The 22840-nt window shown below is 33.4% G+C and overlaps 1 protein-coding gene across 3 annotated transcripts in view; it reads left to right on the forward strand.

The window, feature by feature from the left end:
• Positions 1-22840, forward strand: part of LOC128225161 (BAI1-associated protein 3-like) — a 113766-nt gene that overhangs the window by 23105 nt on the left and 67821 nt on the right. For all 3 annotated transcript variants that reach the window (XM_052935205.1, XM_052935207.1, XM_052935206.1), the window contains one exon: positions 14156-14321. In XM_052935205.1, coding sequence (XP_052791165.1) covers positions 14158-14321 — 164 coding nt within the window. In that variant the 5' untranslated portion in view covers positions 14156-14157. The remainder of the gene's footprint in view (positions 1-14155; positions 14322-22840) is intronic.

The raw sequence follows: 22840 nt of genomic DNA on the forward strand, positions 1-22840 counted from the left end.
TGTGGAATTGTATAAACCTTCGTATGTCAAGATCACTGCACTCTTACTCCAAAATAAGATGTACCACAAGCAATACAATTGCTTTAAATAATCCAAAAGGATGAATAAATATCAAAGACCGTGATACTGTGTTTAGTTTGAAAGAAATGTACAGAAAACAGGATATTTCTACCTTAGTAGAAAAGCTGATCACTGTAAACCTTTTAGCACTCGTCAGTGTTTAAAGTTTTGTTCGTTTTCGGCAATTAAAAACACAGTTGCACTCTTTCAGTAATTAATAGTTTCCATAAATGCATTATTTAGTTAGTAGTTGAAAATTTAACACTCAAAAATTACGTTCGTTAGACATGTGTATGTATTGATTTTAAATAAGAGTGTCTCTTGAAAACAAGTATGATAAAATGTACTGTAGTATAATTGAACTTAAACTTGATAAGTGATATGTGTTTGAAAATGTATGAACAATTTATATAAAGACAGCGGGCCGCATGAAACTACATTATGTATAGGTCATGGTCACTGAGTGGTCTTACACATTGACTAGCTTGTGTTATTCCTTAGCTTTGTAATATGATACATATTTTTTAAAACGATTCACAAATTTGTTCGTAGTGACAAGATTGTACACATTACTACGACAGCTGTCAATTATGAACATATAAGGTCAAGGTTTTAATTGCTAGATGTTGCCTGTTTAACGTATATCTTTGTCATACTTACAATGGTTTATATATGAATGTTAGATACAAACTATACAAAACATCGTCCTTTAGAGAGATACGTAACCATAGTGAATAAACATTCCTGATGAAAAGCATGTACTAACAATGAAACATTTATATTTCATTACACCAACGTTCCACCATAGCAAAATAATTATCTTCACATTATTGAACATTGTTTTGCGCTGAAATAAAGGCATACAGGTTCGTTTCTGATTCCTTTAGAGATTTACAATAGGGGTAATGAGGTGGTACGGTGGCCATGGTTACGGTCATTATCAGACTTGCTTCCCTCGTTCTTAGAATATGACCTTCGTTTATGCCAGACAATGCATGTTACAATCATATCGAGCCAATTGTTAAAGTGATTTCAAGGGAATTCTTATAATATACTGCTTTGAGTATAAGTCGGGTTTTCTTTGATGATAAAAAGGACAAGTTAATACCATAAATTGTTGTGTTTTTGATTTATTTTCATTCTAAGGTGCTACAAGTGGAATTCTTTTTACCAGAAGACCAAAGTGATTTGTTAAATCTTTGTCACACAGCTGTACAAAAAGGTGTTTTAATTTCGTCTTATACTAACTTGTTTCTGAAAACAAAGTGAAAAGGGCAGGCAATCAATTTCAATTACAAGAATTTGGTTTGATCGTTCTTTCATTACTATCGTGTTGCTCAAACTTACGTTTTGTGTTCTATGTCTTTGGCGTTTGCCCATTGCCACTAAACCGGGTATATGTTTAAACTTTTTGCTACTGAGCATGTTTCTGTAGCTTTTTGCATATATATTTACATTAAAATGGTTTTGTTTAACATACCTTGTTTATACTTTGATTTATATTTCGAACATTTAGCAATATTTCTAAGTTGCAGAACCTTTAAACAATGTTCTTAACAAAAGCACAGTCTCTAACAATGGACGGGTTGTCCGGTTAGCGCACTCGCTTCTCACCAAGGCGATCCGGGTTCGATTCTCGGCCTGGGCGCATGTGAGTTCGGTTTGTGGTCACCAAGCCGGACAATTGGGTTTTCTCCGGGTACTCCGGTTTCCCCCATATCACAAGACCACACTCTCGCGCAACATCGTGCCAACAAGAGTGCCTTAGTACAAGCTCTCATAGCTTTCGTCATAATCGTTGTAAACTATATAATGTTTAAACTAACAATGTATATACATTTGTGGTAGATTTATGCTGGCAACAATCTCTCGAAAGAACACGAAATGTATAGATTCGAATTTTAGCTTCACGTGTGTTTTGAGTAAATTCTTTACAGCTGCACTGGCACAGTGCACAGACCGCTTTGACAACTTATTATTGTGTCTTGGAATGAGCCAATACTTGCAAAAATATCTGGACACCAGTGATATAAGATTGCTTACAAAATATTAGATCGCAGTTGTTTTAAGATTGATATTTAATGGCAAAAAAATCTTAAAACACGATATCCTTTAAATGTCTCCTGGTATTAAAATACTTTTCCGAATCAATAAACGAGGTGGAATATGTTTCCTCACATGCTAGTTTCCCTTACTGCCTAGCCTCTGTTCCACCGGTGGTGGTGGGACGAACATGGCTACATAACACTGAATATCCAGAGATATCATTGCCAATAACCTAGCTGAGATTTGAATACATTTTTATTGGATATTGGTAAACTCAACTTGCAAGACTTAGAAATGCATTTGTTCTTTGCAAGGAGATACTTATCTGTTGCAGCGACCATTTAAAGCAAAGGAGGTAAGACTCATTAATGAATAATATTCCATCTACGGCTATAAAATGGTGTTGCCTCAGTGAAACTTGACTTAATAGCACCATTTGAATATTGTTGATTTCGCAGATTATTTTCAAATTATATATATATAAGACAGGGTGTCGCGTGCAAACGCAAACTTAAAAGGTTCCAGTCTTCATGCATAGTCTTAACTTCAAATTTTTTCGTAGTGTTCATTGCCTTGCTGGTGATGTATTTTCAATTTATTGTTGTATAATTACGCCTGATGTCAGGTCTTAAACATGTACATATCACAGTCAATATTACTTTATAGTTGTTTATGTTAGACGTTGGTCTTTGTACTGCCTACAATGAGTTATGGATCTTCTAATAAGACTTGTTGCAAAATAAATAGTGTCATAATGAAGGTCACCAAACCTTTATAGATGCCCACCATTCCAGAAAGAGGATATGATGACATCCATGGAAAATCACATAGAGCTCATTCCGCATATGCGAAAAGAAGGCATGCTAATTCCGCAAACAGCTATTATATGTTCTATTGGTCGGAACGCGTTCAAATTATTCAGTAAATATGTTAATTCGTGGAACATACTGAATACGATCGGGTTCGTTCTCACGGGGATTGAGGATTGAGGTGGTTAAATCTAATCAATTAAAACTGTATTTGAATGCGGAATTCAGATGTCGTGGTAACGCCTATGGTGATTAGTTGTAATTGATGTTTAAGACTTAAGAAATGAAGTATATTGATGTGCTTTAATGATAAATTTTTGAGTTAAAAACTAACACAAAAAGTGCCTGCAATCAGCTTCCCTCCACACAAAACAGTCCGAAAGCTTATGGGAAATAGATTCTTAAGCCGTGAACAAATGTTGAATGCCTTTATCTATAAACAATTTCGATATCAGCAAATGTGAAAAGCGGTATGTGTACGGTTTTCCAAACGAATGGTTATTTAGGGATTACTTTTGTATTGTTATTTAGTTTAATATACCGGTGGCCGCCTAGTATATCGCGGACGTTGGTCTAACGTGTTTGTGTCTCGAATATTTTTTTATCATTGCTACATAACACACCTAGTTCTTGCATCCAAATCAACATTCGAATTTATGTTGTTGATGGGAGAAGATTTAGTTTATTGTTTTGTGTTTTGTACAGTGTTTACGCAGCCAGTGGTAAGGACATGCATCTATGTTCACAGAGTATGTGGAAGTACATCAGACAGTGGCAGTTCAATCGGGATGCACAAAATCCCAAACAAGATGTCACAAATAGGGTCAAGCACTTTTGGTGTTGATGAGCAACAGAGCACTTTTGGTGCTGATGATTTGGTTTATTGTGAAGAAGATATGAATATTAATATATAAGATTGTCCGTTTTCTGTCTGAGAATTATGCAAATCTATATCTATGTTAAACAGACGTAAGAGTGCTGATATTACAAACAGTGTTGCATATGAATTTTTTAATTGGTAACAAAGACTTTTCTGGGCCCTATCTTGTACAATTGTTTAATTGTATATATGAAGAAGGATAACTGTTCAAATTTTCAAGACAGGGGATTAAACCTATCCTTCAAATTATCGTGCTACAATATAATCACGTTTGTGAATAGTATGACTGAACGGTGTTATCTTACTTTACGTACTAGAATATGACAACTAGGAACATGTGTTTCATGATTAACAATTTAAATTTAGAGACTTCTGTTTGTTTATTCATTTTGGATAGTATTATTCAGAATTGATCTAAAAAATCTAAAAAAATTTTTTTGCTTTTACTGATTATGAAAATACCATTGATACAATTAATCATACGTGTTTCTGGATGAAACTAGTACAGTCGTGTGTGAAATGTAAGATTTAAGATGATAAAGTCATTGTGTGTATATATGAATGCAACTGCAGAAATAAGAATTTTTCTGACTTGTTCGATGTTTTACTTGTGTTTAACACCGACAACCCTTTTCCCTTATTTCTTATTTGATAAATCTATAATCGCGGCATTTAAGTAACTCTAGATGTTAAATACCAATGAAAGTTATTAGACTCAGCGATTGCTCCGAATTTATTGTATTGTTCTCAAATATGGGGAATTCCTACTTACAAAAATGCATAGCGAGGAAATATGAACTAGGCATAGCAGGGCAAGGAATTTTGTTAACACCTTCTAGGCGTTAAGCCTCAAACTTCTAGTGCAGCAGTCCTTGACCAACACGGAAGATATCCTTTGCTTGTCAGATATAGGGAACGTGCACTGAGGTAATAGATAAAAATTATGATTTGTTTTAGAACAATAATTTTTTTTACATCTTAATTGAAATATTTTTGTTTGGTTTCTGCCTTAAAACCATTGTCAGATAGCATGGAATTTAGTATAATTTGGAGTGCTTTTAATGCTCATGTTAATTTCATGCCTTTAAAGTTTATTAAACAACGCTCAGAAGTATATAAAAATTTACAAGAATGGAATGTAGCTGTAGTTAACCAACCGAAGTTTGATTAATACAAACTGTTTAACGGTGAGATTTAAAATAAAACTTTTTAATGTTGTTAATAAATAGTGTCGCTGTCATAAAAAAACTGTCAAGATTACGTTTAAATACCTTAAACAGAAAGATAATTAAACATTGAAATAAATAGAATACATTGATAATGGTGTAGTCTGAGGGAAGGTGAATCAGAATATGTTATGTCATGTTGTTCGTGGATCGATTATGATTTAAGACCTATTTTCGGAAACATGGCAGAGGACCTCTTATTTAATCTATGTCAGTCCCTTGCTTGCGGACGAAAGCACTTTTTGACATAAGGCGATTTTTTTTACCACAGCGATGTACCACAAGACATAGTACATCGGGTCGCCTGGAACAGTTTGACACAAAAACATTTTCATATTTGAACATAATTTTAACAAATCTCTAATCATATTATTTCGTATACTTTGCTTTAAGTCCTTATTTCACAAAACAATGGTGCAAAAAAAGAATGTATTACTTTTGAAAATCCTCCCTCAAAACTAAAACAAGGTAGTGAAATTGTGAACGTTTTAAATTCCGGTCGACTTTTTTTTATTGTGGACGGCACATTCATGAATTATTTCTGGTTTTGCTAAGGATTCCCAACGGTATTGCCGTGATGGAATTACTTTCCCGTGCGTTTTATGGAAACATTTTTAAGACATGGACGTTTGCCAAAAAGTATATATATTTTCAATTTAAATTTCTCAAACATGATTTCCAATATTTCGTATTTTAAACAGAGATGTCAGCTGTCATTTGTCAGTTATTTTCCGTCTCATCTGTGTACAAAACATATACATTGTACATATATAGATAATACACATAAAAGCACACAGCCGTTAGTTAAACTATATAGAGCAGTTGTATTGCACGAACATTGCCTTGATAAAACTATAACAAGAGAAGTTGGTGCATTTATTTACTGTACAATTATATATAATCCATAGAATGATTGAAATAGAACTGTTATCAAATTTATCAGTTGAAATTGAGCTTTCTAAACAGAATGCACCAGATATGACTTTGATATTGTAGTAAAGCTATGCAACATGGTAAAATATTATATGTTGAAGAAATAACTAAGATATAACAGAGAGTATAACAAGATAAAACTTACTAAATTATAGTTAACTTTGCCAAAGCAGATCTATGTGACGGTGGTAGAACTATCTTACAATAGGTTTCAGCCGTATAAATATACCGTGACGGTACAACTTTCCCAAATGTTTTGTGGAAATCTGTTGAAGACATGGATGATTGCCAAAAAGTATTTTCAATTTAAAATTTTGTAAATATGTTTTCAAATGTTTCCTATTTTGAACAGATAGTTCAACTGTCATTTGTGATGCGAATTTGAACCAATTTAAAGCCGCCTGTTTTCGAAACGTCATTAATCCGGCTGTTTTAATGTGTCAATTTAGAAATTGTCAGGAAACGTTATTGAATTCAAGCCATTAAGGCAATGGAAATTCACGAAATCTTCTTTGACTTGACAAGATTATTGTACGTGGGAATTGATGGCTAGAAGATTAATTTTCAATTATGTTTTTTTTTTATTTAAGATATTCATCAGAATTTGCATACCTAGGCACAAATAACATGAACATGTCTGGCTTTTTCGCCGCTCGTTCCATGTCAAGAGATGGTGGCCTTTAACACAGGGGAGTATCACGTGATCGCTATAGTACATCGGCCGAACAAGATGGCGAATAATTCGCCCGCTTCAACCTTTAATTTCGGCTTTTATGGGTGGTGAATATTAAGGTAGAATCTTCAGAATAGGCGCAGAGTACCCGCATTGTAAGACAGTTTACTCGCGTGATTTTTGTTTTACGGAGGTTTGCTTAGTTTTAGCCTGAAACTCGATACAGATTTTATTTCTGTTCATGCATTTTCTGTATAAGTCTGTTTTCCGTGTTTTAGCGCAAAAATTCGGTATATGAAAATAATGTCTACAAAATATTTATTAAATTTGCATATGTATTCTTCCTTGTAATTTTCAAGTGATAGTTCGGTGTTCAACAAAAGTTCTGGACAATTTTCAAAGCGAGTACAATGTCCGAACAAAATATTTACGAGTACAATGTCCGTACGATTTTTAATTAAAATCCGTATAAGCCGAAATTATAGGTTGAAGCGGGCGAATTATTCGCCATCTTGTTCGGTCGATGTACTATAGCGATAACGTGATGCTCCCCTGTGTTAAAGGTAGAATATACAAAATAACGTATTATTCATGTTATATTTGATATTAAGGTAGATCTGCCTAAAAGACTGTTTAAACATCAAGTTAAATTGCGAATGTTTCTAAAAATATTTGTTATAGGAATCTTTCACCTCTTCAATTTAGATCATAAAAGATATTAATTTGGTCCAACCGAACGTCTTATATCCAGATTAAGCAGCTAAAGGGATACAACGTTATTCTAATTATAATTTCCTTATATTAAGAAATCCAATAAGTCTGTTATATGTTTCAAATGAAATACGCTAGAAATAATATTGTAAGAAATCAAAGACATTGTGTTTTCTGTAATTCCAACTACATTGTATATTGAAGGGATTTCATTTTGTCTGTGTGTTTCCGTCTACTTATAATATTAGAAAGATATATACCAAGACATTCTATTATGTAAGACCGTTTGGATTTAAATGTTCACAATTGCTGCACGCAAATAAAAGAACTAAGCTAAACTATGTCTGTTTGTTAAGGACTCTTTTAAAGTAAGATTAATTAAAACTAATTTTAGAACTTTATAGTAAAAAGTGTATATCTTCTGGTCTATATGTCTTATAACAATAACAACAGGAAACCAATTTGTTGTAACGTATTAACTTGTTTGTGTTGTGCTCTTGTATGTATATTCATTTGTCTATCTGTCTTTGAAATTAATACGGTTCGTCTGATAAGTCTTAATCATTTAAATTTCTTTTACACAATCTGACAAAATTGTTGATACAAAAAGCTATTAGATTAAATTCCACGCCAATCATATTTTCCACGGGACGTGAAAACGATATAGCTGCACATTTTGTTTTGTCCATTAGACATTGGATTAATCCTCGAAATTTAAATATCTTTCCAGACTATTTTCAATTCCGGTGACAGATTTCTAATAAAAAAATGTATTTCTTGTAGAAGGTCAAGCCATATAGAATTTTCCATCAACTCTGTCCATGAAAAATCAATAAATTGTCCCAACATCTACAGTTAGAACTTACATCACATAACTTGTTTCTGTCATTTCAACTCAATCAAAGGAATCAAAGGAGTTCTAACATAATTACATGTATATTCGTATGTTGTACTTTCATCAAAGAAAGGCAAAATTACTTCATTTATGAAAAGCAAGAGTTTCATTTATGAAAGGCAATACCTTCTTGTAGGTAATCAAAAGTTCGGTCAATGAAATTAGTACATGCATTTATCAAGGTAATAGCTTTGTTTACGAAAGACAGTGGTTTTTGTCAATAAACGGTAATATTTTCAGCTTTGATTGACAACAGCTTAATCTAATATAATCAATAGCAGAAAGACAAATGACCAATAATTTACAATGCATATATTTTTTGATTTGATTCGTGATTAAGTTGCTAGGTTAAAAAGTGTTTGTTGTAGTTGTTTTTATCGGAGTGGACCCAAATATTAACTCTACATAAACACTTACTGGTACGGTTCTTTGTTGTGTACAACGATTTTGTTCTCTCCCATTCGTCATAGAAGTCTCGACAAAATCAATCTTTGTAAGATGATTCTTAAATGTTTCTGCTGACCGAACGCTAGCAGGTAAAAGTTTTCTTATGTCCTTGCCCAATGAGTTATTGCCTACCTTCCATGGCGTCAATTTTCTGTCTTCCGGAGAAAGTGCTGAGCTTCCGGAAATTTCAGACATTTTGCTGATGTCGTTGATACATAAACGTCACGCAAACGACAATGTTGCCAGTATGTTCTTAACGAAGTGCTGACAATAAACAAAAGTATTTAATATGATAGACCTGAATGTTCATTCTTTTCAATGGATTGCTCCTACGTATAGATAACTACTGAAGTAAACATGAATTCTTATATGCAACCTTTTACATATGGTTAAACTATGTCGCAAGACTTATTTAAGGTTGTAGAATAATCTTACAAATTTAGTAAATCGCATGTTGGGTCCTCTTGAAAGTGTGACAACTTCTGAGGTCATAAGTGGAATCTATCCGGGAATAAATTCTTTTAGATCCACACAACAAAACAAAATGCAGAACGCAATAGATGTTCCTGTCATTGAACAAAAAGCCCTAGGTTTAAGATAACATGCTTCAGAGTACAAAACGCAAGGCTCGGTTCTGAAAAATTACGTATGCAGCTTTGTCTACATTGATTCCCTTCTAAATATGTTCAGGAAATGAAATCCAGTGATAATTGGATAATGATTACTATCTATGGAATTACATCGGGAAATGTCATAAATATGTTGCCATTAACTGCATTTGAGCTGTAAACATTTAGTGTGCAACATTGCTGGTGGTTCTGTAACAAAGTTGTTCAAATCATGTCCCTGAGATCCAATGTATCATGTCACATCCGATCAAAACTAATATTTCAAATATGTTGGCAGCTGATTTCTGTATCTGGTCTTTAAACACTTGAAGTTTATTTGTTTATTGGTGTGATGTTTTTGTTTAATACTTTATTACTTCCAAGTTGTTGTGGACTTGGCTCCGATAAGGCGGGTATGTGTAATTGTTAACTAATTGTTAATGTTTGGCGCCCATAAGCCGTTTTAAACTGCCTGTGAGTTATTACGTAGTTTTCACTGACATTGCCAATGCGCTCATAAACCCAATACTTCCAACGACGATGTTTAGGTATTTGTGTCAAGCTGTCTGTATGTTTGATCTTGATCCTTGTGCCCTCTAACAGAATATTGGTTGTTTTAAATGTCTTCTTGACTTGTTGCTGTAACTTCTGTTGTTGGTGTTTTTCTATTGGATGCTCGTTCATTGCATCAACGTCAAAATGACCTATACAAAAGGTATTTGTTTATACCTAATTGACAAAAACGCTCTCGTCCAAAATCAAAGGTCAAGTACATAGATACAAAAAGTGGTCGTCTGTCATGTTTCCAAATATAATAAAATAATAATAATAATAATCCTAGAGCATTGCCAGTCTTGTTTTCATCTTATTTTCTGCAAATAAATAGTGGCATCAATGTGAGTGAAATAAGTCTTTTTGTCTGTCACTAAACTACCAGGTTTGTTAAAGGCTAGCAAATGAATAGCTATATTAGATAAGGAGGCATTCAACAGTGTAATTTAGACCACCTCATTACATTCAGAAAGAGTTAATGGCCAGTCTGGGTTGTGATAATTAGATATTTAATGTCTGTAGATATTTGATTTATTTCCCTGTGTTCTTTCCACGTCTTTAACAGTCGTCTCCGTGTAATATAGGTCGTTACAGATCCGCAGACAAGATATGGCCGTGTGGGTGAGGATAAGACTTTATTATTGGTATTACTAATTACAATTATACAATGTGAAAATACAGAGACAACCTCAGTGTCCAAAAAGAGAACAAATGAAAGGCTCAATGCAAAGGCCTTAACGACATTTAGCAAGAGATCCACAACGTGTAAAACAGACAGACCGCATACGATAAATACAAAATATCTGATTTAATAGAAGTTGATGTTACCGCCGTAGAACGTTTTGTGAGACACGAGTTTAGTCATCGAAAGGTAATAGCTGTACATGTATCTATCAATAGCAATGTACATGTGTGATTTTTTTTTATTTCAAATATAATTCGCAGTTTTGGAAATAAACTGATTTTATTATTATGCATGTACGAGGCATTGTTTTTCCCTGTGTACAAGTCTCAAACCTGACTTAAATTGTATTTATTTATTTTGTTCATATTTGCCAAATACCATACCTTGTAAATGAATATCTTCTGCCATGCAAATCGGCAAAAAACCTACTCAACACAATGCCAAAAAACATGCAATAAGGATTTAATAGTAGTCATTTACCTCCGTTTTACCTTGTGGTCAGTATTTGTCTAACCTACTAGGTTAGGCTATCATATCAATAATTACTCTGGTACCTTACATCAATGTAAAATATGTCATGGTGTCTGAATGTGTCTACATAGTAAAGACAAAGTAGCCTAGTGGTTGAGAAAGAAGTTTCTATGTATCATGTTCTACTATATTACAGACATGTATGCTACAGCGAAAAGAAGGGCACATCATTTAATATTGTCTGCAACTAAAATTTGTGAGAGTATATTGGCGGGTATTTCATTCGCACGCTGTTAGCGTTTGAAAAATACAAACAGGATGACTTTCGTTGTGTTTTTCTATACCAGTTGTACGCCTCCCGGTAAACACATCCTATTCGCATTCACGCGGAAGCACGCAGTGAACAATTATGGCTGATATGGGCCAAAGCCAGACAGGGTTTAGTTTTGAAAAACGTGTAGAAACCGTGGCAAGAGCTCCATCAACGATAAAAATGAAATGCAGAAAAGCATGATCGTAATTCAAAGCAAACGGAAAATGAAACTTTCATCAGTCTTTGTTCAATTTGAACGTGTTTTATTCTTTATGAAACATACTCATAAAGCATTTTTGAAATTGCACATTAAATGGTTATAATTGTGGTTGTGGAAACAGGTGCGACTATGGAAATAAAATCAGATGACATAACTGACTTGAAATACAATGTTCTTTACGGACACATGTGATAAGGTGTCCATTTCGAAATGAAGATGCGTATCACAGATCCGGACTACTGATGCGTAAAGCATGTACATGGCACTCCGCGGCGGCCTACCACAAGATACATGATCAGTTGTGTTTCAACCAAGTAAATACTCAGTGCTTTCAGCGCTTTAATCTATCGAACGCTGTAGGGTATGCGGAATAATAAAGTGAAATCAGATTATTTTTTATTACAGTTTACATTGACATACATTTTTAATATTGCAAGGGTCAGAACAAGGATTTCTGAAGTCAGTATAACTAAATTTGCTCCCCCTACAGTGGTGAAAATTGGCTATTTGTCCGTTAAGAGTGAACAGTGCATAGACTATCTAGTTGAAAAACAGATCAAAAATATGTTTTACATTGTCTAAGAACTGAATGGTTTATGAATGTTACATTATCCATTGTTTATCTCGTTTCTTCCCAATTACGAAATATTGTAATCACAATAAATTGCAATGACACACATGGGAACGGTATACGACTAGCCTGGCCATCTTCTTGCATGAAATTCGCTTCACCTAGAACAGAATTCACTATCTCCTACACAGTGATTTCCTAGATCCATTAATACAACTCAATACCCTTTCTTGGAAATAAGCTCTGCGTGTATGGTAAAAATGCTAGCTAATGGCTATACTGGATTAGGGTGCATCTAGTGGTGTTATCTAGACCATCTTATTGCGTTCAGAAATGATTAATGGCAGTTTTGCATGGAAGAAATAATGAGATTGTTTTTATGTCTGTAGACAGTGGATCTCTTTTATCTATGTAATTGGTCGTTTAAGAAACTCGCTCATCTTTTTGTAAAGTGCACTTTTTGTATTTGAATTCGACCATTTTGAAAAGCGTTATCAATTCCTTTATATGAGTCCTTGTGGGCGTGAGGTTTTGGTGTCAGTTTTCTTATTTCTCATTGATTGTACCGGCATGGGCTCGCACCCAGCCAAAACCAGAATAGTTGTTATATACTAAGTATATTTTTTGTATAACTTCGGTATAAAAGCTTAAAAAAGTTATACTAAAAGTAAGTTCAGATGAATACTGGGAAAATACAATAAAATGAGCGTGCCCCTTTAAAGACAATTTCAATGTGAGTACAGTTCAGCCGTACATGTAATATATGATATTATATATATATGATATAATATATTACCAAAAACTAACCAGTACATCTTGGGTCATATCTTACTGGATATTTTATATACCAACATTCATTATGAGTCCAATGATACAACTCTTTTGGGCTGAAGAAATGTGTTGGTCATGCACATCCAATTTGTCCGAGTAATCAAATGGAGACTTCATCAGATTGGCAAACATTCGGAAAACTTCGGCCATTTTCCATCGAAAACAACCTCGGATGTATATGGACGGTTTACAAAGTCAGAAATATTTACATATAACTACGCTTCGAGTACATCGCGAAGTTAGTTCAATTTAGCAGTTAAACTTAGTGACCGTACTCTTGGGAATGCAATATGCAATACTACACTTAATTGGCAATCATTTTAAACTAAGATATTTAAATTAAGCTAAAACACTACAATTATTCAAAATTTTACGTACTACTTATACTGATGTACCGGTATAAATCCGAGGTTGGTCTCGATGGAAAACGGTCGAGGAGTTCCGAATGATCGGTAAAGTGGGCAAAGATATTTAGAATGTAAATTACGTTTAATATTATTAAATACTATATTCGTTTTAAAAACGCATAAACAGACATATAGTTGTCAGATGAAGACATATTTGCATCAATTTGATGATGTGAACATCTGAAGAGTTAAAACGCCTTCGTACATTTTCAAAACAACCACTTGTCCAGACCGCTGTGTATACATGTAGCTAACAGGTCAATCAATTGCTGCATTTGTCTAATTTAAAATCGGGGTATACCAATTATTCTTCGTTAATGATTGAAATCGCCCGTGAAGAAAGAGTAACGCTGTTTTCGAAGCAATGCACATTATCGAACTGGTGGTCGGAATGCCCCTTTATGAATAATGAGATTTATACCCCAAGGGACAGTGGTTTCATGATTGTACGGATGTACAAATATGCACACGCTGATCCACGGAACACCCACCGAATGTATATGCATGCAAATAATTCTACAGGGAATGTCTTAACCTTTAAAGCATCCGAAACAAATATGCTTTGTCGCAGGAAAATATTCCCATGAGTTTTATTTCACAGAGAACCTCTTGATCATGATTAACTTCAGATAATCCATAAATATAGCGTTCTCCTAACGAATTCAGGATGCTGCTTTAATTGAATCCTCTAATTTCAAGTAGAAACACAAAAATATTGAATTGTTCATGAAATGCGAGCTTTTTCGTCGCCTTCGCTGCAATATTTCATGTGTGTATTTAAACCTGTGCTGAGATAAGTTTGAACCATTTGTTTCAGGAATGGCATTCCTCCAACTTCCGGCTCAAAAAGGGCGCCACCATCACCGGAAGTCTAACGGGCAGACAGGGGAGAAGACGGCTCCTGCGTGTCGTGTGCTCAGTGTCCCATCGGACCCTAATGGGAGTCGCTACAAACCACATCCGGATGAACACCAAAATCTCAAGTTAGCATAATTCTGAAAAAAGAGTATGCCATGGTCGAAGCAAATGTTTATTAAACTTGTACTGGTCGGTCTTTTGTAAATGAACCTACCGTCCAGTGCCAATGCAAAAAACAGCTTACCTCAATTCTAGGAACTCTCTTATATTGGTTATACCTTGCACAGATTTGGCGTTCGATGAGTTGCACATTCGGGGCGCAATTATGGACGTGCGCCTCTTCCCCAAAAATCTAAATTATATTTATATTAACTTCATTTGTTTTGCCGCTTAGCGAAGTGCCGTCATTGTATATTGATATTTTGTATCATTCCATTAGATACAAGATAATAACAGGGTTAAACAAAAACCATGATAACATTGTAATTAATGCAAATTACATTAATATAAGAATAATTTTGAATGTCATTGGAGATTTTTCTTTCTCTTGCACGGTATTAAAATATTTTATGAAACGAAGCACTTTTCTTCTCCGTTTTCTGACGTTCACCGACAGATTCACATTTCCTTTTATAGTTATTGCATTGACACAAAATAATTTTACTAATGAAGGGAAGCTACTGCGTACACGTTCCCGATTTCTCTGCAATAGTTTACTTCTCATTGACCAGGTACAATACTGTAGGGTACAGGTTTTGGTATTTGAGTATAGTTCTGCCCCTTATTTTCAATGTCGCCATGATTTGTACGGAGAAGCTTGCGTTTGTCTGAAACGTAGGTTATTACCAATATTTGCCTTTATATAATGTTTGAATGATAGTTCTTTATACAATTTACATCGTGGCCACAAAATAATGAATATTTTCGCTAAAACAATTAAACTACTCCATTCTATACTGGCAAAATACTTCATTTCATTTAAAGATAATTTCATATTGATACACTGCTTGGGGACTGAGTTTCTCCCCAGGAAATGTGTTATGATCAGATGCAAACAAATGTAACTATTTTGAAAGAAGAAGACACAAAAATATTGATTCTTATGCCATTCTTTCTATTAGTCTGAAAGTCATCATAGTAGTAAGCAGGTTTTTTAAAGTGACATTATAGGAAGATTAGCCTATTACAGTGGTCAAAATTAGCACAAGCCCGCAAGCCCTGCACTGGTAAAATGTCTTCCGGGCTTGCTCAAATTCTGAAATTTATATAGCAGGGCTTGTTAAAAAGTTCGATGCCAAGCAATAGTATAAGAATTCGTGCTTGTTCATCCAAAAGTCTAATTTCGATGACTGCTATTAATTTGTTTCTCATGTACTGGTTAGCACCCTATTATTCGCCCGTACCACTTTTTCGCCCACCCAGTTTAAACTAGTCAAAACGAAATATTTTACACAAATCAGTCTGGCGTTTCATTGCGGCGTCATTTTTGACAGATATCAGCTGTTTTTTTGCATTTAAATGTAAGTAGTATGTGGAATTCGACCTAAATAAACATTGTTTACACTTCTGACCTTGTAAATTGACGTCATCACGCGCGCGCTCATTTGCATGAGGCCTTGTAAGGATTTTTTAATTTTCATTATACCTTGCACTGTCAGACAACATTATTGATTTGTCATTGATTTGTCATTATAAAGTATGAAACCGGTGTTAAATTATACAAATACCATAAATTGCTCTATTTTACGTTCAATTTTCAAAAAAGCAAATGGTAAAACCTGACAACGATGAAGTAATCGCCAAATTTTTCGTCGAAGGGAAGCAACTCAAATTTGAATTAATCATCACATTCTGGTACAGACATGCGTTGTTCCTCTTCGGAAGTCTATAAATAAGCATACATGCTGTAGGTCATGTTTTAAGAAGGAAAACCGGTAGCTTTTTAAATTTTCTGCAGAGGTGGCTAACCGAGTAGGTGTTGTATCATTTTAAACCTACAGAAACAGTATGTAATAGGCAGATTTCACAAAAAAGGCAATTATTTGGCCCATTTGCTTTCATTTATTGTTATTGCATGTCAACGTCATATATACAGCAATTGCCTTTCCCAACCCAATAAGAACACCTAATAGAAGTGATTTGTATTAAAATAATGAAAATATTGTGTTAAATAAGGTAAAAAAAATGTAAAAATATGCCGATATTTAGGACAAAAAAGACAGAAAATCTTCCCGGTACCAATATACCACTTTTTTGAGGATGCTTTTCAGTAACATCTGGTAAGTATTTTATTCTTGTCTGTTGAATAATGTTTGCAAGAAATGTTAATTAAAACAATAATATATCTAAAATGATTGCATTTCGTTCGTAATATACTTAAATTTTCGGTAATTGCGCATGGTGATAACGTTACGGTAATCTGTCCTCGAATTGTTGTGTAACATTAGCAGACATGATCCACTGCTAACTGTTTTAAGCCTAAACACACCTTTATTAAATCACTGAAAACAAAGACTACCTGTCGGATAAAAACAGTATTGCATGTAACAAGAAATTGGTCATTCCCGATCATAAAGTTTTTTAGGTCTAAAAATGTGTTAATGTTACTCAAAATCGATTCTGTCCCATTTTAGCATGACGATAGCACCTTTTCTATTCGTGAATAATTTACACCGACTGAGGGTTAACATCCGGGTAGCGATTACTTTTATATTGGACTGGTTCACAGTTGACATTGAAATGATAAAAATAGTGGTGAATACCGTTGATAAAAACTTAATCCAAGTTTGGCTCATTCTGTCCTTTGATGTAACGTTAACATTATGTCACGCTAGCATTAAGACAAGCGCTTAATAAAGCAAGAAAATCGTTGAAATTTGATGACTTTCCCAGAGTCAATTATTCGAACATAACAATGTCGTCTGTAAACTATCGTTTGTAAGTATTCATTCATTAGGTACGTAGTTTATATTGAATTCATACCGCTTTTGTGTTTGATATCGTTATTTATTGGACAGAATTAAGAATTTTTGTGATTATCAATTGACCGTGTTTATCAATCATTTATATAGTTTGTTTTATACTGTATCAAGCTCAAACAGTCTGTGGTAGGTCTGTATTTTAATTTGTTGTGAAACATTCTGTCCAACTGCTAATGTGACATACTGCTAATGTTACTCATTCTGTTTTGTGGTAACACTAGCACATACTGCAATTAGCAATTCATAATATATATGTTTAATATCAAAGGTAATGATAATTGCACCATACTAGAGACATTTATATTACCACAACAAAACATTTATGTTTATAGCTTATCTGATCTGATATAAAAAGAAAACCTATGTTTGCAGAAAGCATTTTCTGTCTTGTTGTCCAATTAGGGTTTGTTTCAATAAATTTATTTGAGAAAAACGAAACAATCATTATTTTTTGTCTGTACAATCTGTTTTATAGATAAATGAACCATTTAGTGCAAGACAAAATACTTCTTTGGATCAAAATATTAAAAAAACAAGTTTTTACCGGCAATATTGTAACACTAGCACAAATGGTATGGTGATACAAAATTCTTTTTTTTATAAAAATGCATGAATAAATCATTGCAAATGTTCTAAAATATGATAGATAAGAAATTGCTGTAAAAGATTATGTTGAAATCACAAATCTGCAATAAATTTTAAAAATCAATATTCGCCGGGAACTTTTTGGTCACCAAAACGTGAAATCTGCCAATAGTAAACATAATATATTTATTGATCAATTGTCGTTTTAAACGGTCGCTAGACTGGTCAAATAAAATAAAAATGTTTGAAGATATAGTTTAGAGAGAAATATACGAAAAACATCGTAAGAACAGCGAATTTATGGGGTGGGTGAATAATTGGTACAGTAGGGTGCTTATTTTAGCCAAATTTTAGGGGTACTTTGCACGTGGGAATATTCGGAATCCCTAGCTATTTTAAAAAAAAAATTACACAGTTTTTGTCTGAAGAGCCAACCTGTCTGAGTGTAAAGTTTTATCGTAAAAGCTATCTTGTGTCAAAAGTAACAAAGGAAAAACCTCAATTTCCGGCCGAAAAGGGGTCGCTAACCAGTAAAAAAAATCTATATGCAAGTGAATCATTTGTGTTTATGACATATACTACTTCAGTGATCACAATATCATAATATTCGTTGGATTAAATTAAATGCCAAAACATACTAAACAACATTAAAATAAAGAAAGTCTTGGTACCACCCCGCATTATCCCTGCGAATCGAACAGAATGATGTTATATTTGTATGGCAGTGAGCTTTGATGCTTTTCAACATATGAAATCAAACAATAACTGAGACAGCTTTCACTTGCCTACTGCTGTACTTAAATACTAATATTTAGGGCTTCAGCTTTAAGGAAATGAAAAAATTATTTCATTCTTTGGCACATGTAATAATGACTTTGTTTGGTGTCTCCTTACCTATGATTTTAAGCTGTGGGTAGGTTGCTATATTTGTGTTTGTTTTTACCTACTTTTAATTCTGCAATGAAAAATAAAAAAGATCAACCACTGGAGACTCTTAGAGAACTCTCTGGTCGCTGGTATTTTTGTTGGTATATGGGTATTTTTGTTGGCCGGGGTATTTTTTTTCTTCTTAAAATTGTTTCCAAAATGTATAGTCTATCAAGATATTTTTGTTAATTTACAAACGTCTTTATATATGATAACAATTATGCTATTTAATTCGATATTATTATACTTAATCATGAAACAATTATGATATATTGTTTTATTATATGCTTTCCAGGAGTTTATATAGATTTATCAGTGAAATAAAATTGATATAACACTGTTTGAAACAGTGAAAATATCAAATCAATATTTTTCACTGTTATGAACTTTTAGCCCGCTCTCAGTTTCAAATCAAATGTTAGTACGCGCAGGGCTGGTACACAATTTCAACAACATCATTTCAGAAATGTCAAAAGTGGTCCCTACAAATTGGCATGATTGGCATATTTTTTTAAAAAGGTGTACTTAAATGACTTTAAGCTCCATAATCTTAGGCAAATAATAAAAAGATTTTTTTTTTTCAGTTTAAGCTGCACTCCTACAGATTTACCGTTTTGACAACTTTTTTATTTTTTGTCTTGGAATTTATTGCGTAATTATCAGCAAACCAATGATATTAGACTGCTGACCAAATATCAGATCGCAGATTTTAATATTTGGGCTCTAAAATTAATGTTTTATGACTTAAACTGTTACAGTTTAAGAAATATGCATAAAACATCAATTTTTGAACATAAATATGAAAATCTGCGATCTGATTTTGTGTCGGCAATCTTATATCACTAGTTTCCATGCATTTCCGCATAAATTGGCTCGTTCCAAGACAAAAAATAAAAAAGTCAAAACGGTAAATCTGTGAGAGTGCAGCTTTAAGATAGCAATATATTTCATCTGGTGGATACGTCACTCATGAAATATATCTTTTGGTGCTCAAAAATATTACGATCTTACAATGAACAAATTATTTATCCTCTATTATTTTTGTAAATTTATCATTGTTATATTGTCTTATAATAGTACTTATTCAGATTACGATCAAAACTACTTTGGCTTGTATCAAAAATTGCTCATGAAATTGAATATCTTAAGTCAGAACTTGAGGTTTTGGTCTTTCAGCAGCAATTTTCTATCTTTGACTATTTACTGCACACTTCTGAAATGAGTGAATTATATATGACATTGATCAATGAATTGTTAATATCGTCAATGATTGTTGTGTTATGAAGTCATGATTTTTTTTCTCCCAAGGGTAAACAATGTTCACTGTCTATTGCCTATTTGGTATTGGGTAATGGCTCATTGACACAGTGGAGAATGTAGATGCCGATGTTTGATTTTTGCCTTCATGTTTAATTCAGTGTGTGTCTTCAGAACACATGTTTTACCAGTAACCCGCGGCACAAGTGGTTTGAGCAGTGGATATTGGACAGGAAGATATCGCTCAAATTCAAAGTAATTGTTTGAGACGGGACCACTGGGCTGTTTCCGAGAGAGAAGAAGTTGTATTTTCGTGGATATGAACTGTTGCAGAGGAGAGCCTAATAAAGATGGGGTTAATGCATAATTAGAATTGACTGTTTTAAGGTGATTTAGAGGATAAAAACTGATGCAGAGAAAGGAATATTGAAAAATTAATACCTGATGAAAATCAAGTGATTCAAACATTATTGAAATAATCTGCATTGAGGGGATTCAGAGTTGAATTTTGTATGGGTAAAACCTGTTGCAGCGAAAGATGCAGGAATTGAGAAAATTGAAGTTTAAAATATTATCGGAATAAACTACGTTTGTGGAAAGAGATGAACGTGATAGAGAAAATGTGTTTGAAGTTAATAAGTTAATCAATTTATCTGATAGTGATAGTGAACATAGTTGACAGTAGCCCATAACAACAGTGAACTGCAGGTTATATGTCAGAGCCAGAAAAATCCATAGTCCATACTGGAAGTATAAAACAACTGTAGATTAATTGCTTCATTCAGAACTCAGTTCACAGAACACAGGAAAAGTATATAAGTTGCCTTCAAGGGACGTGACATGGAATAGCTGGTGTTTTTTAACAAATTAGTAGAATGTGAAGAATGTAATGTTTCATAAAAGATGTTAAGAGTGCCATTTACATTTATACAAAACATAACAAAGTTACATTGTACCAAACCATATAAATTAAGAATGTTATTTGGATTTTAATCATTTAAATCAAACATTTCATAGCGTATAATATATGCAAATGCCTAAGAAACATTTTGCAAACAATTTGTATATGGCTGTTCATTGACGCCTGTAGTGTAAAATTCTACCCATGAGACATTTAACTATGGATTGTTAGCCTACCTTAAACATCAATATGAACATCAAAGGGTAAATATGGATTTCTTTTTTATTGAATATTGTTTTAAAATTACCTGTGTAAAAATGCAAAATCATTACATTGTTGTCTTGTAAATAATACTTGAAAAATATAATGAATGAACCCTGTTTTAATATTTTAATATTTTAAATAATGTTGAATCTACTGATGGAACATTTATAACGCAAGCATCAGTGCATATATTTTACAAATGACAAGTATTGTTTGAGTGTTGGTTTTGATTTAATAGATGTATGAACTAATCTAATAAAAAAAAATATGTCTTATTTTCCAATAGTTTAATGATTGTTAACAATATTTTTGTACGTTTCCTGTTTCGAATATGCAAAGGATTTGGTTATTCAGTTAACAAAATATGACTTTATGTAAAAGAATTATAGCCATGGTGATAAATGAATTTTTAATTGAGGAAAACATGATGAACTTCTTTATCACTACTTTACAATAGTGCAATGTGTATTCTTAAGAACTAGACGAAGAGTCTCTAAAATAACAATAACTCTTGTGGTGACAGAAGAATGTTGCCGAGCAATAGCAGATGATATCCAATCACCCCGACTATTTTGTATGCAAGAATTTTATATTCTATTCTATTTTATATCATTTTGTTAGAAAGCATTTAAATATCAGATGTTCACGTTTTATGCTTTTTATATTCAATAAAGACAAGAAAAAAAGCAGAGATGAAATTATTCAGAGAAAAAATAGTGGAAATGTCATAAATTTAGACGGACAAATTCCCTCGCTAAGATGAAAGCAACTTAAAACTGCAAGATAAATGACGTATTGTTAAATTAAGTTAATTAAGGTCTGCCCGTGCCTCTTGGCTGCATTATGGCTTTACCCGCGGTTCTGCCCTTAAGACTAAAATTGTGTTTAAATGCCACAAGTGACATTAGATAGAAGTGACTGCAATTCGAATTCAAATCCAGATATTAGAAGATTTGAAGGAACAGAGCTCGATACAAAAGATCCAGTTGCATTATCCTAACTCTTTGAGACAAGACCTTTTTTTCTTTAACATGCTTGGTGTTAAGCACTGATACAAGGGATACAACATTCCTGGGTTTAGCAAGTACCGAGTGTCACCAAGCACAAATGTATGTTATCCAGAGCATTGTGCCATGGATGTGGCATTTTTTTAATTTTGGGCGTTGTTTTCTCGCACTGTCATTCAGTACCTATAGATTGACAGAGTAAGCAAAGCGGTCAAACTTCTACTATAAGCTTCAACAATGCAGGTGTTTCAGTGTACAAAAGACAGTGGACTATTACCGTTGTAAGAAAGACATTGATTAAGTTGACATTTGCGTAATAAGCTTTTTCCGGCTCAATTTTGACTGCCATCTAACAATTCAATGGTTCAATGCAATATCATGAATGTTTTGTCCTCTTAAGCCAATAATTTTAATGTGTGCACAGCTTGCATGCACACTACAAAATCGAATGAACACCTTTAGGGTGCCAGATGTTGAAGGCAATGATTTTATGAGAAGTCATGCTTGTTTTGACAACAATTTAATTATGAATTGAGGCTAAAATAATACCCTGTTCATTATGATAAAAAATTTTTTTTTAATTTTTTGTCCAAATCATGTGTCGTCTTTTGAATGTGTATTCTCAGTTTCTATTATAAACTTGATGATTGATTGAAATGATAATTTCAAATATTCTGTTACGTCTGATATTCAGTCCCAAGTCACATTGCAGGTTAGCCCAT

This window comes from Mya arenaria, chromosome 2, assembly GCF_026914265.1.
Source record: "Mya arenaria isolate MELC-2E11 chromosome 2, ASM2691426v1".
In the NCBI taxonomy this organism is placed as follows: domain Eukaryota; kingdom Metazoa; phylum Mollusca; class Bivalvia; order Myida; family Myidae; genus Mya; species Mya arenaria.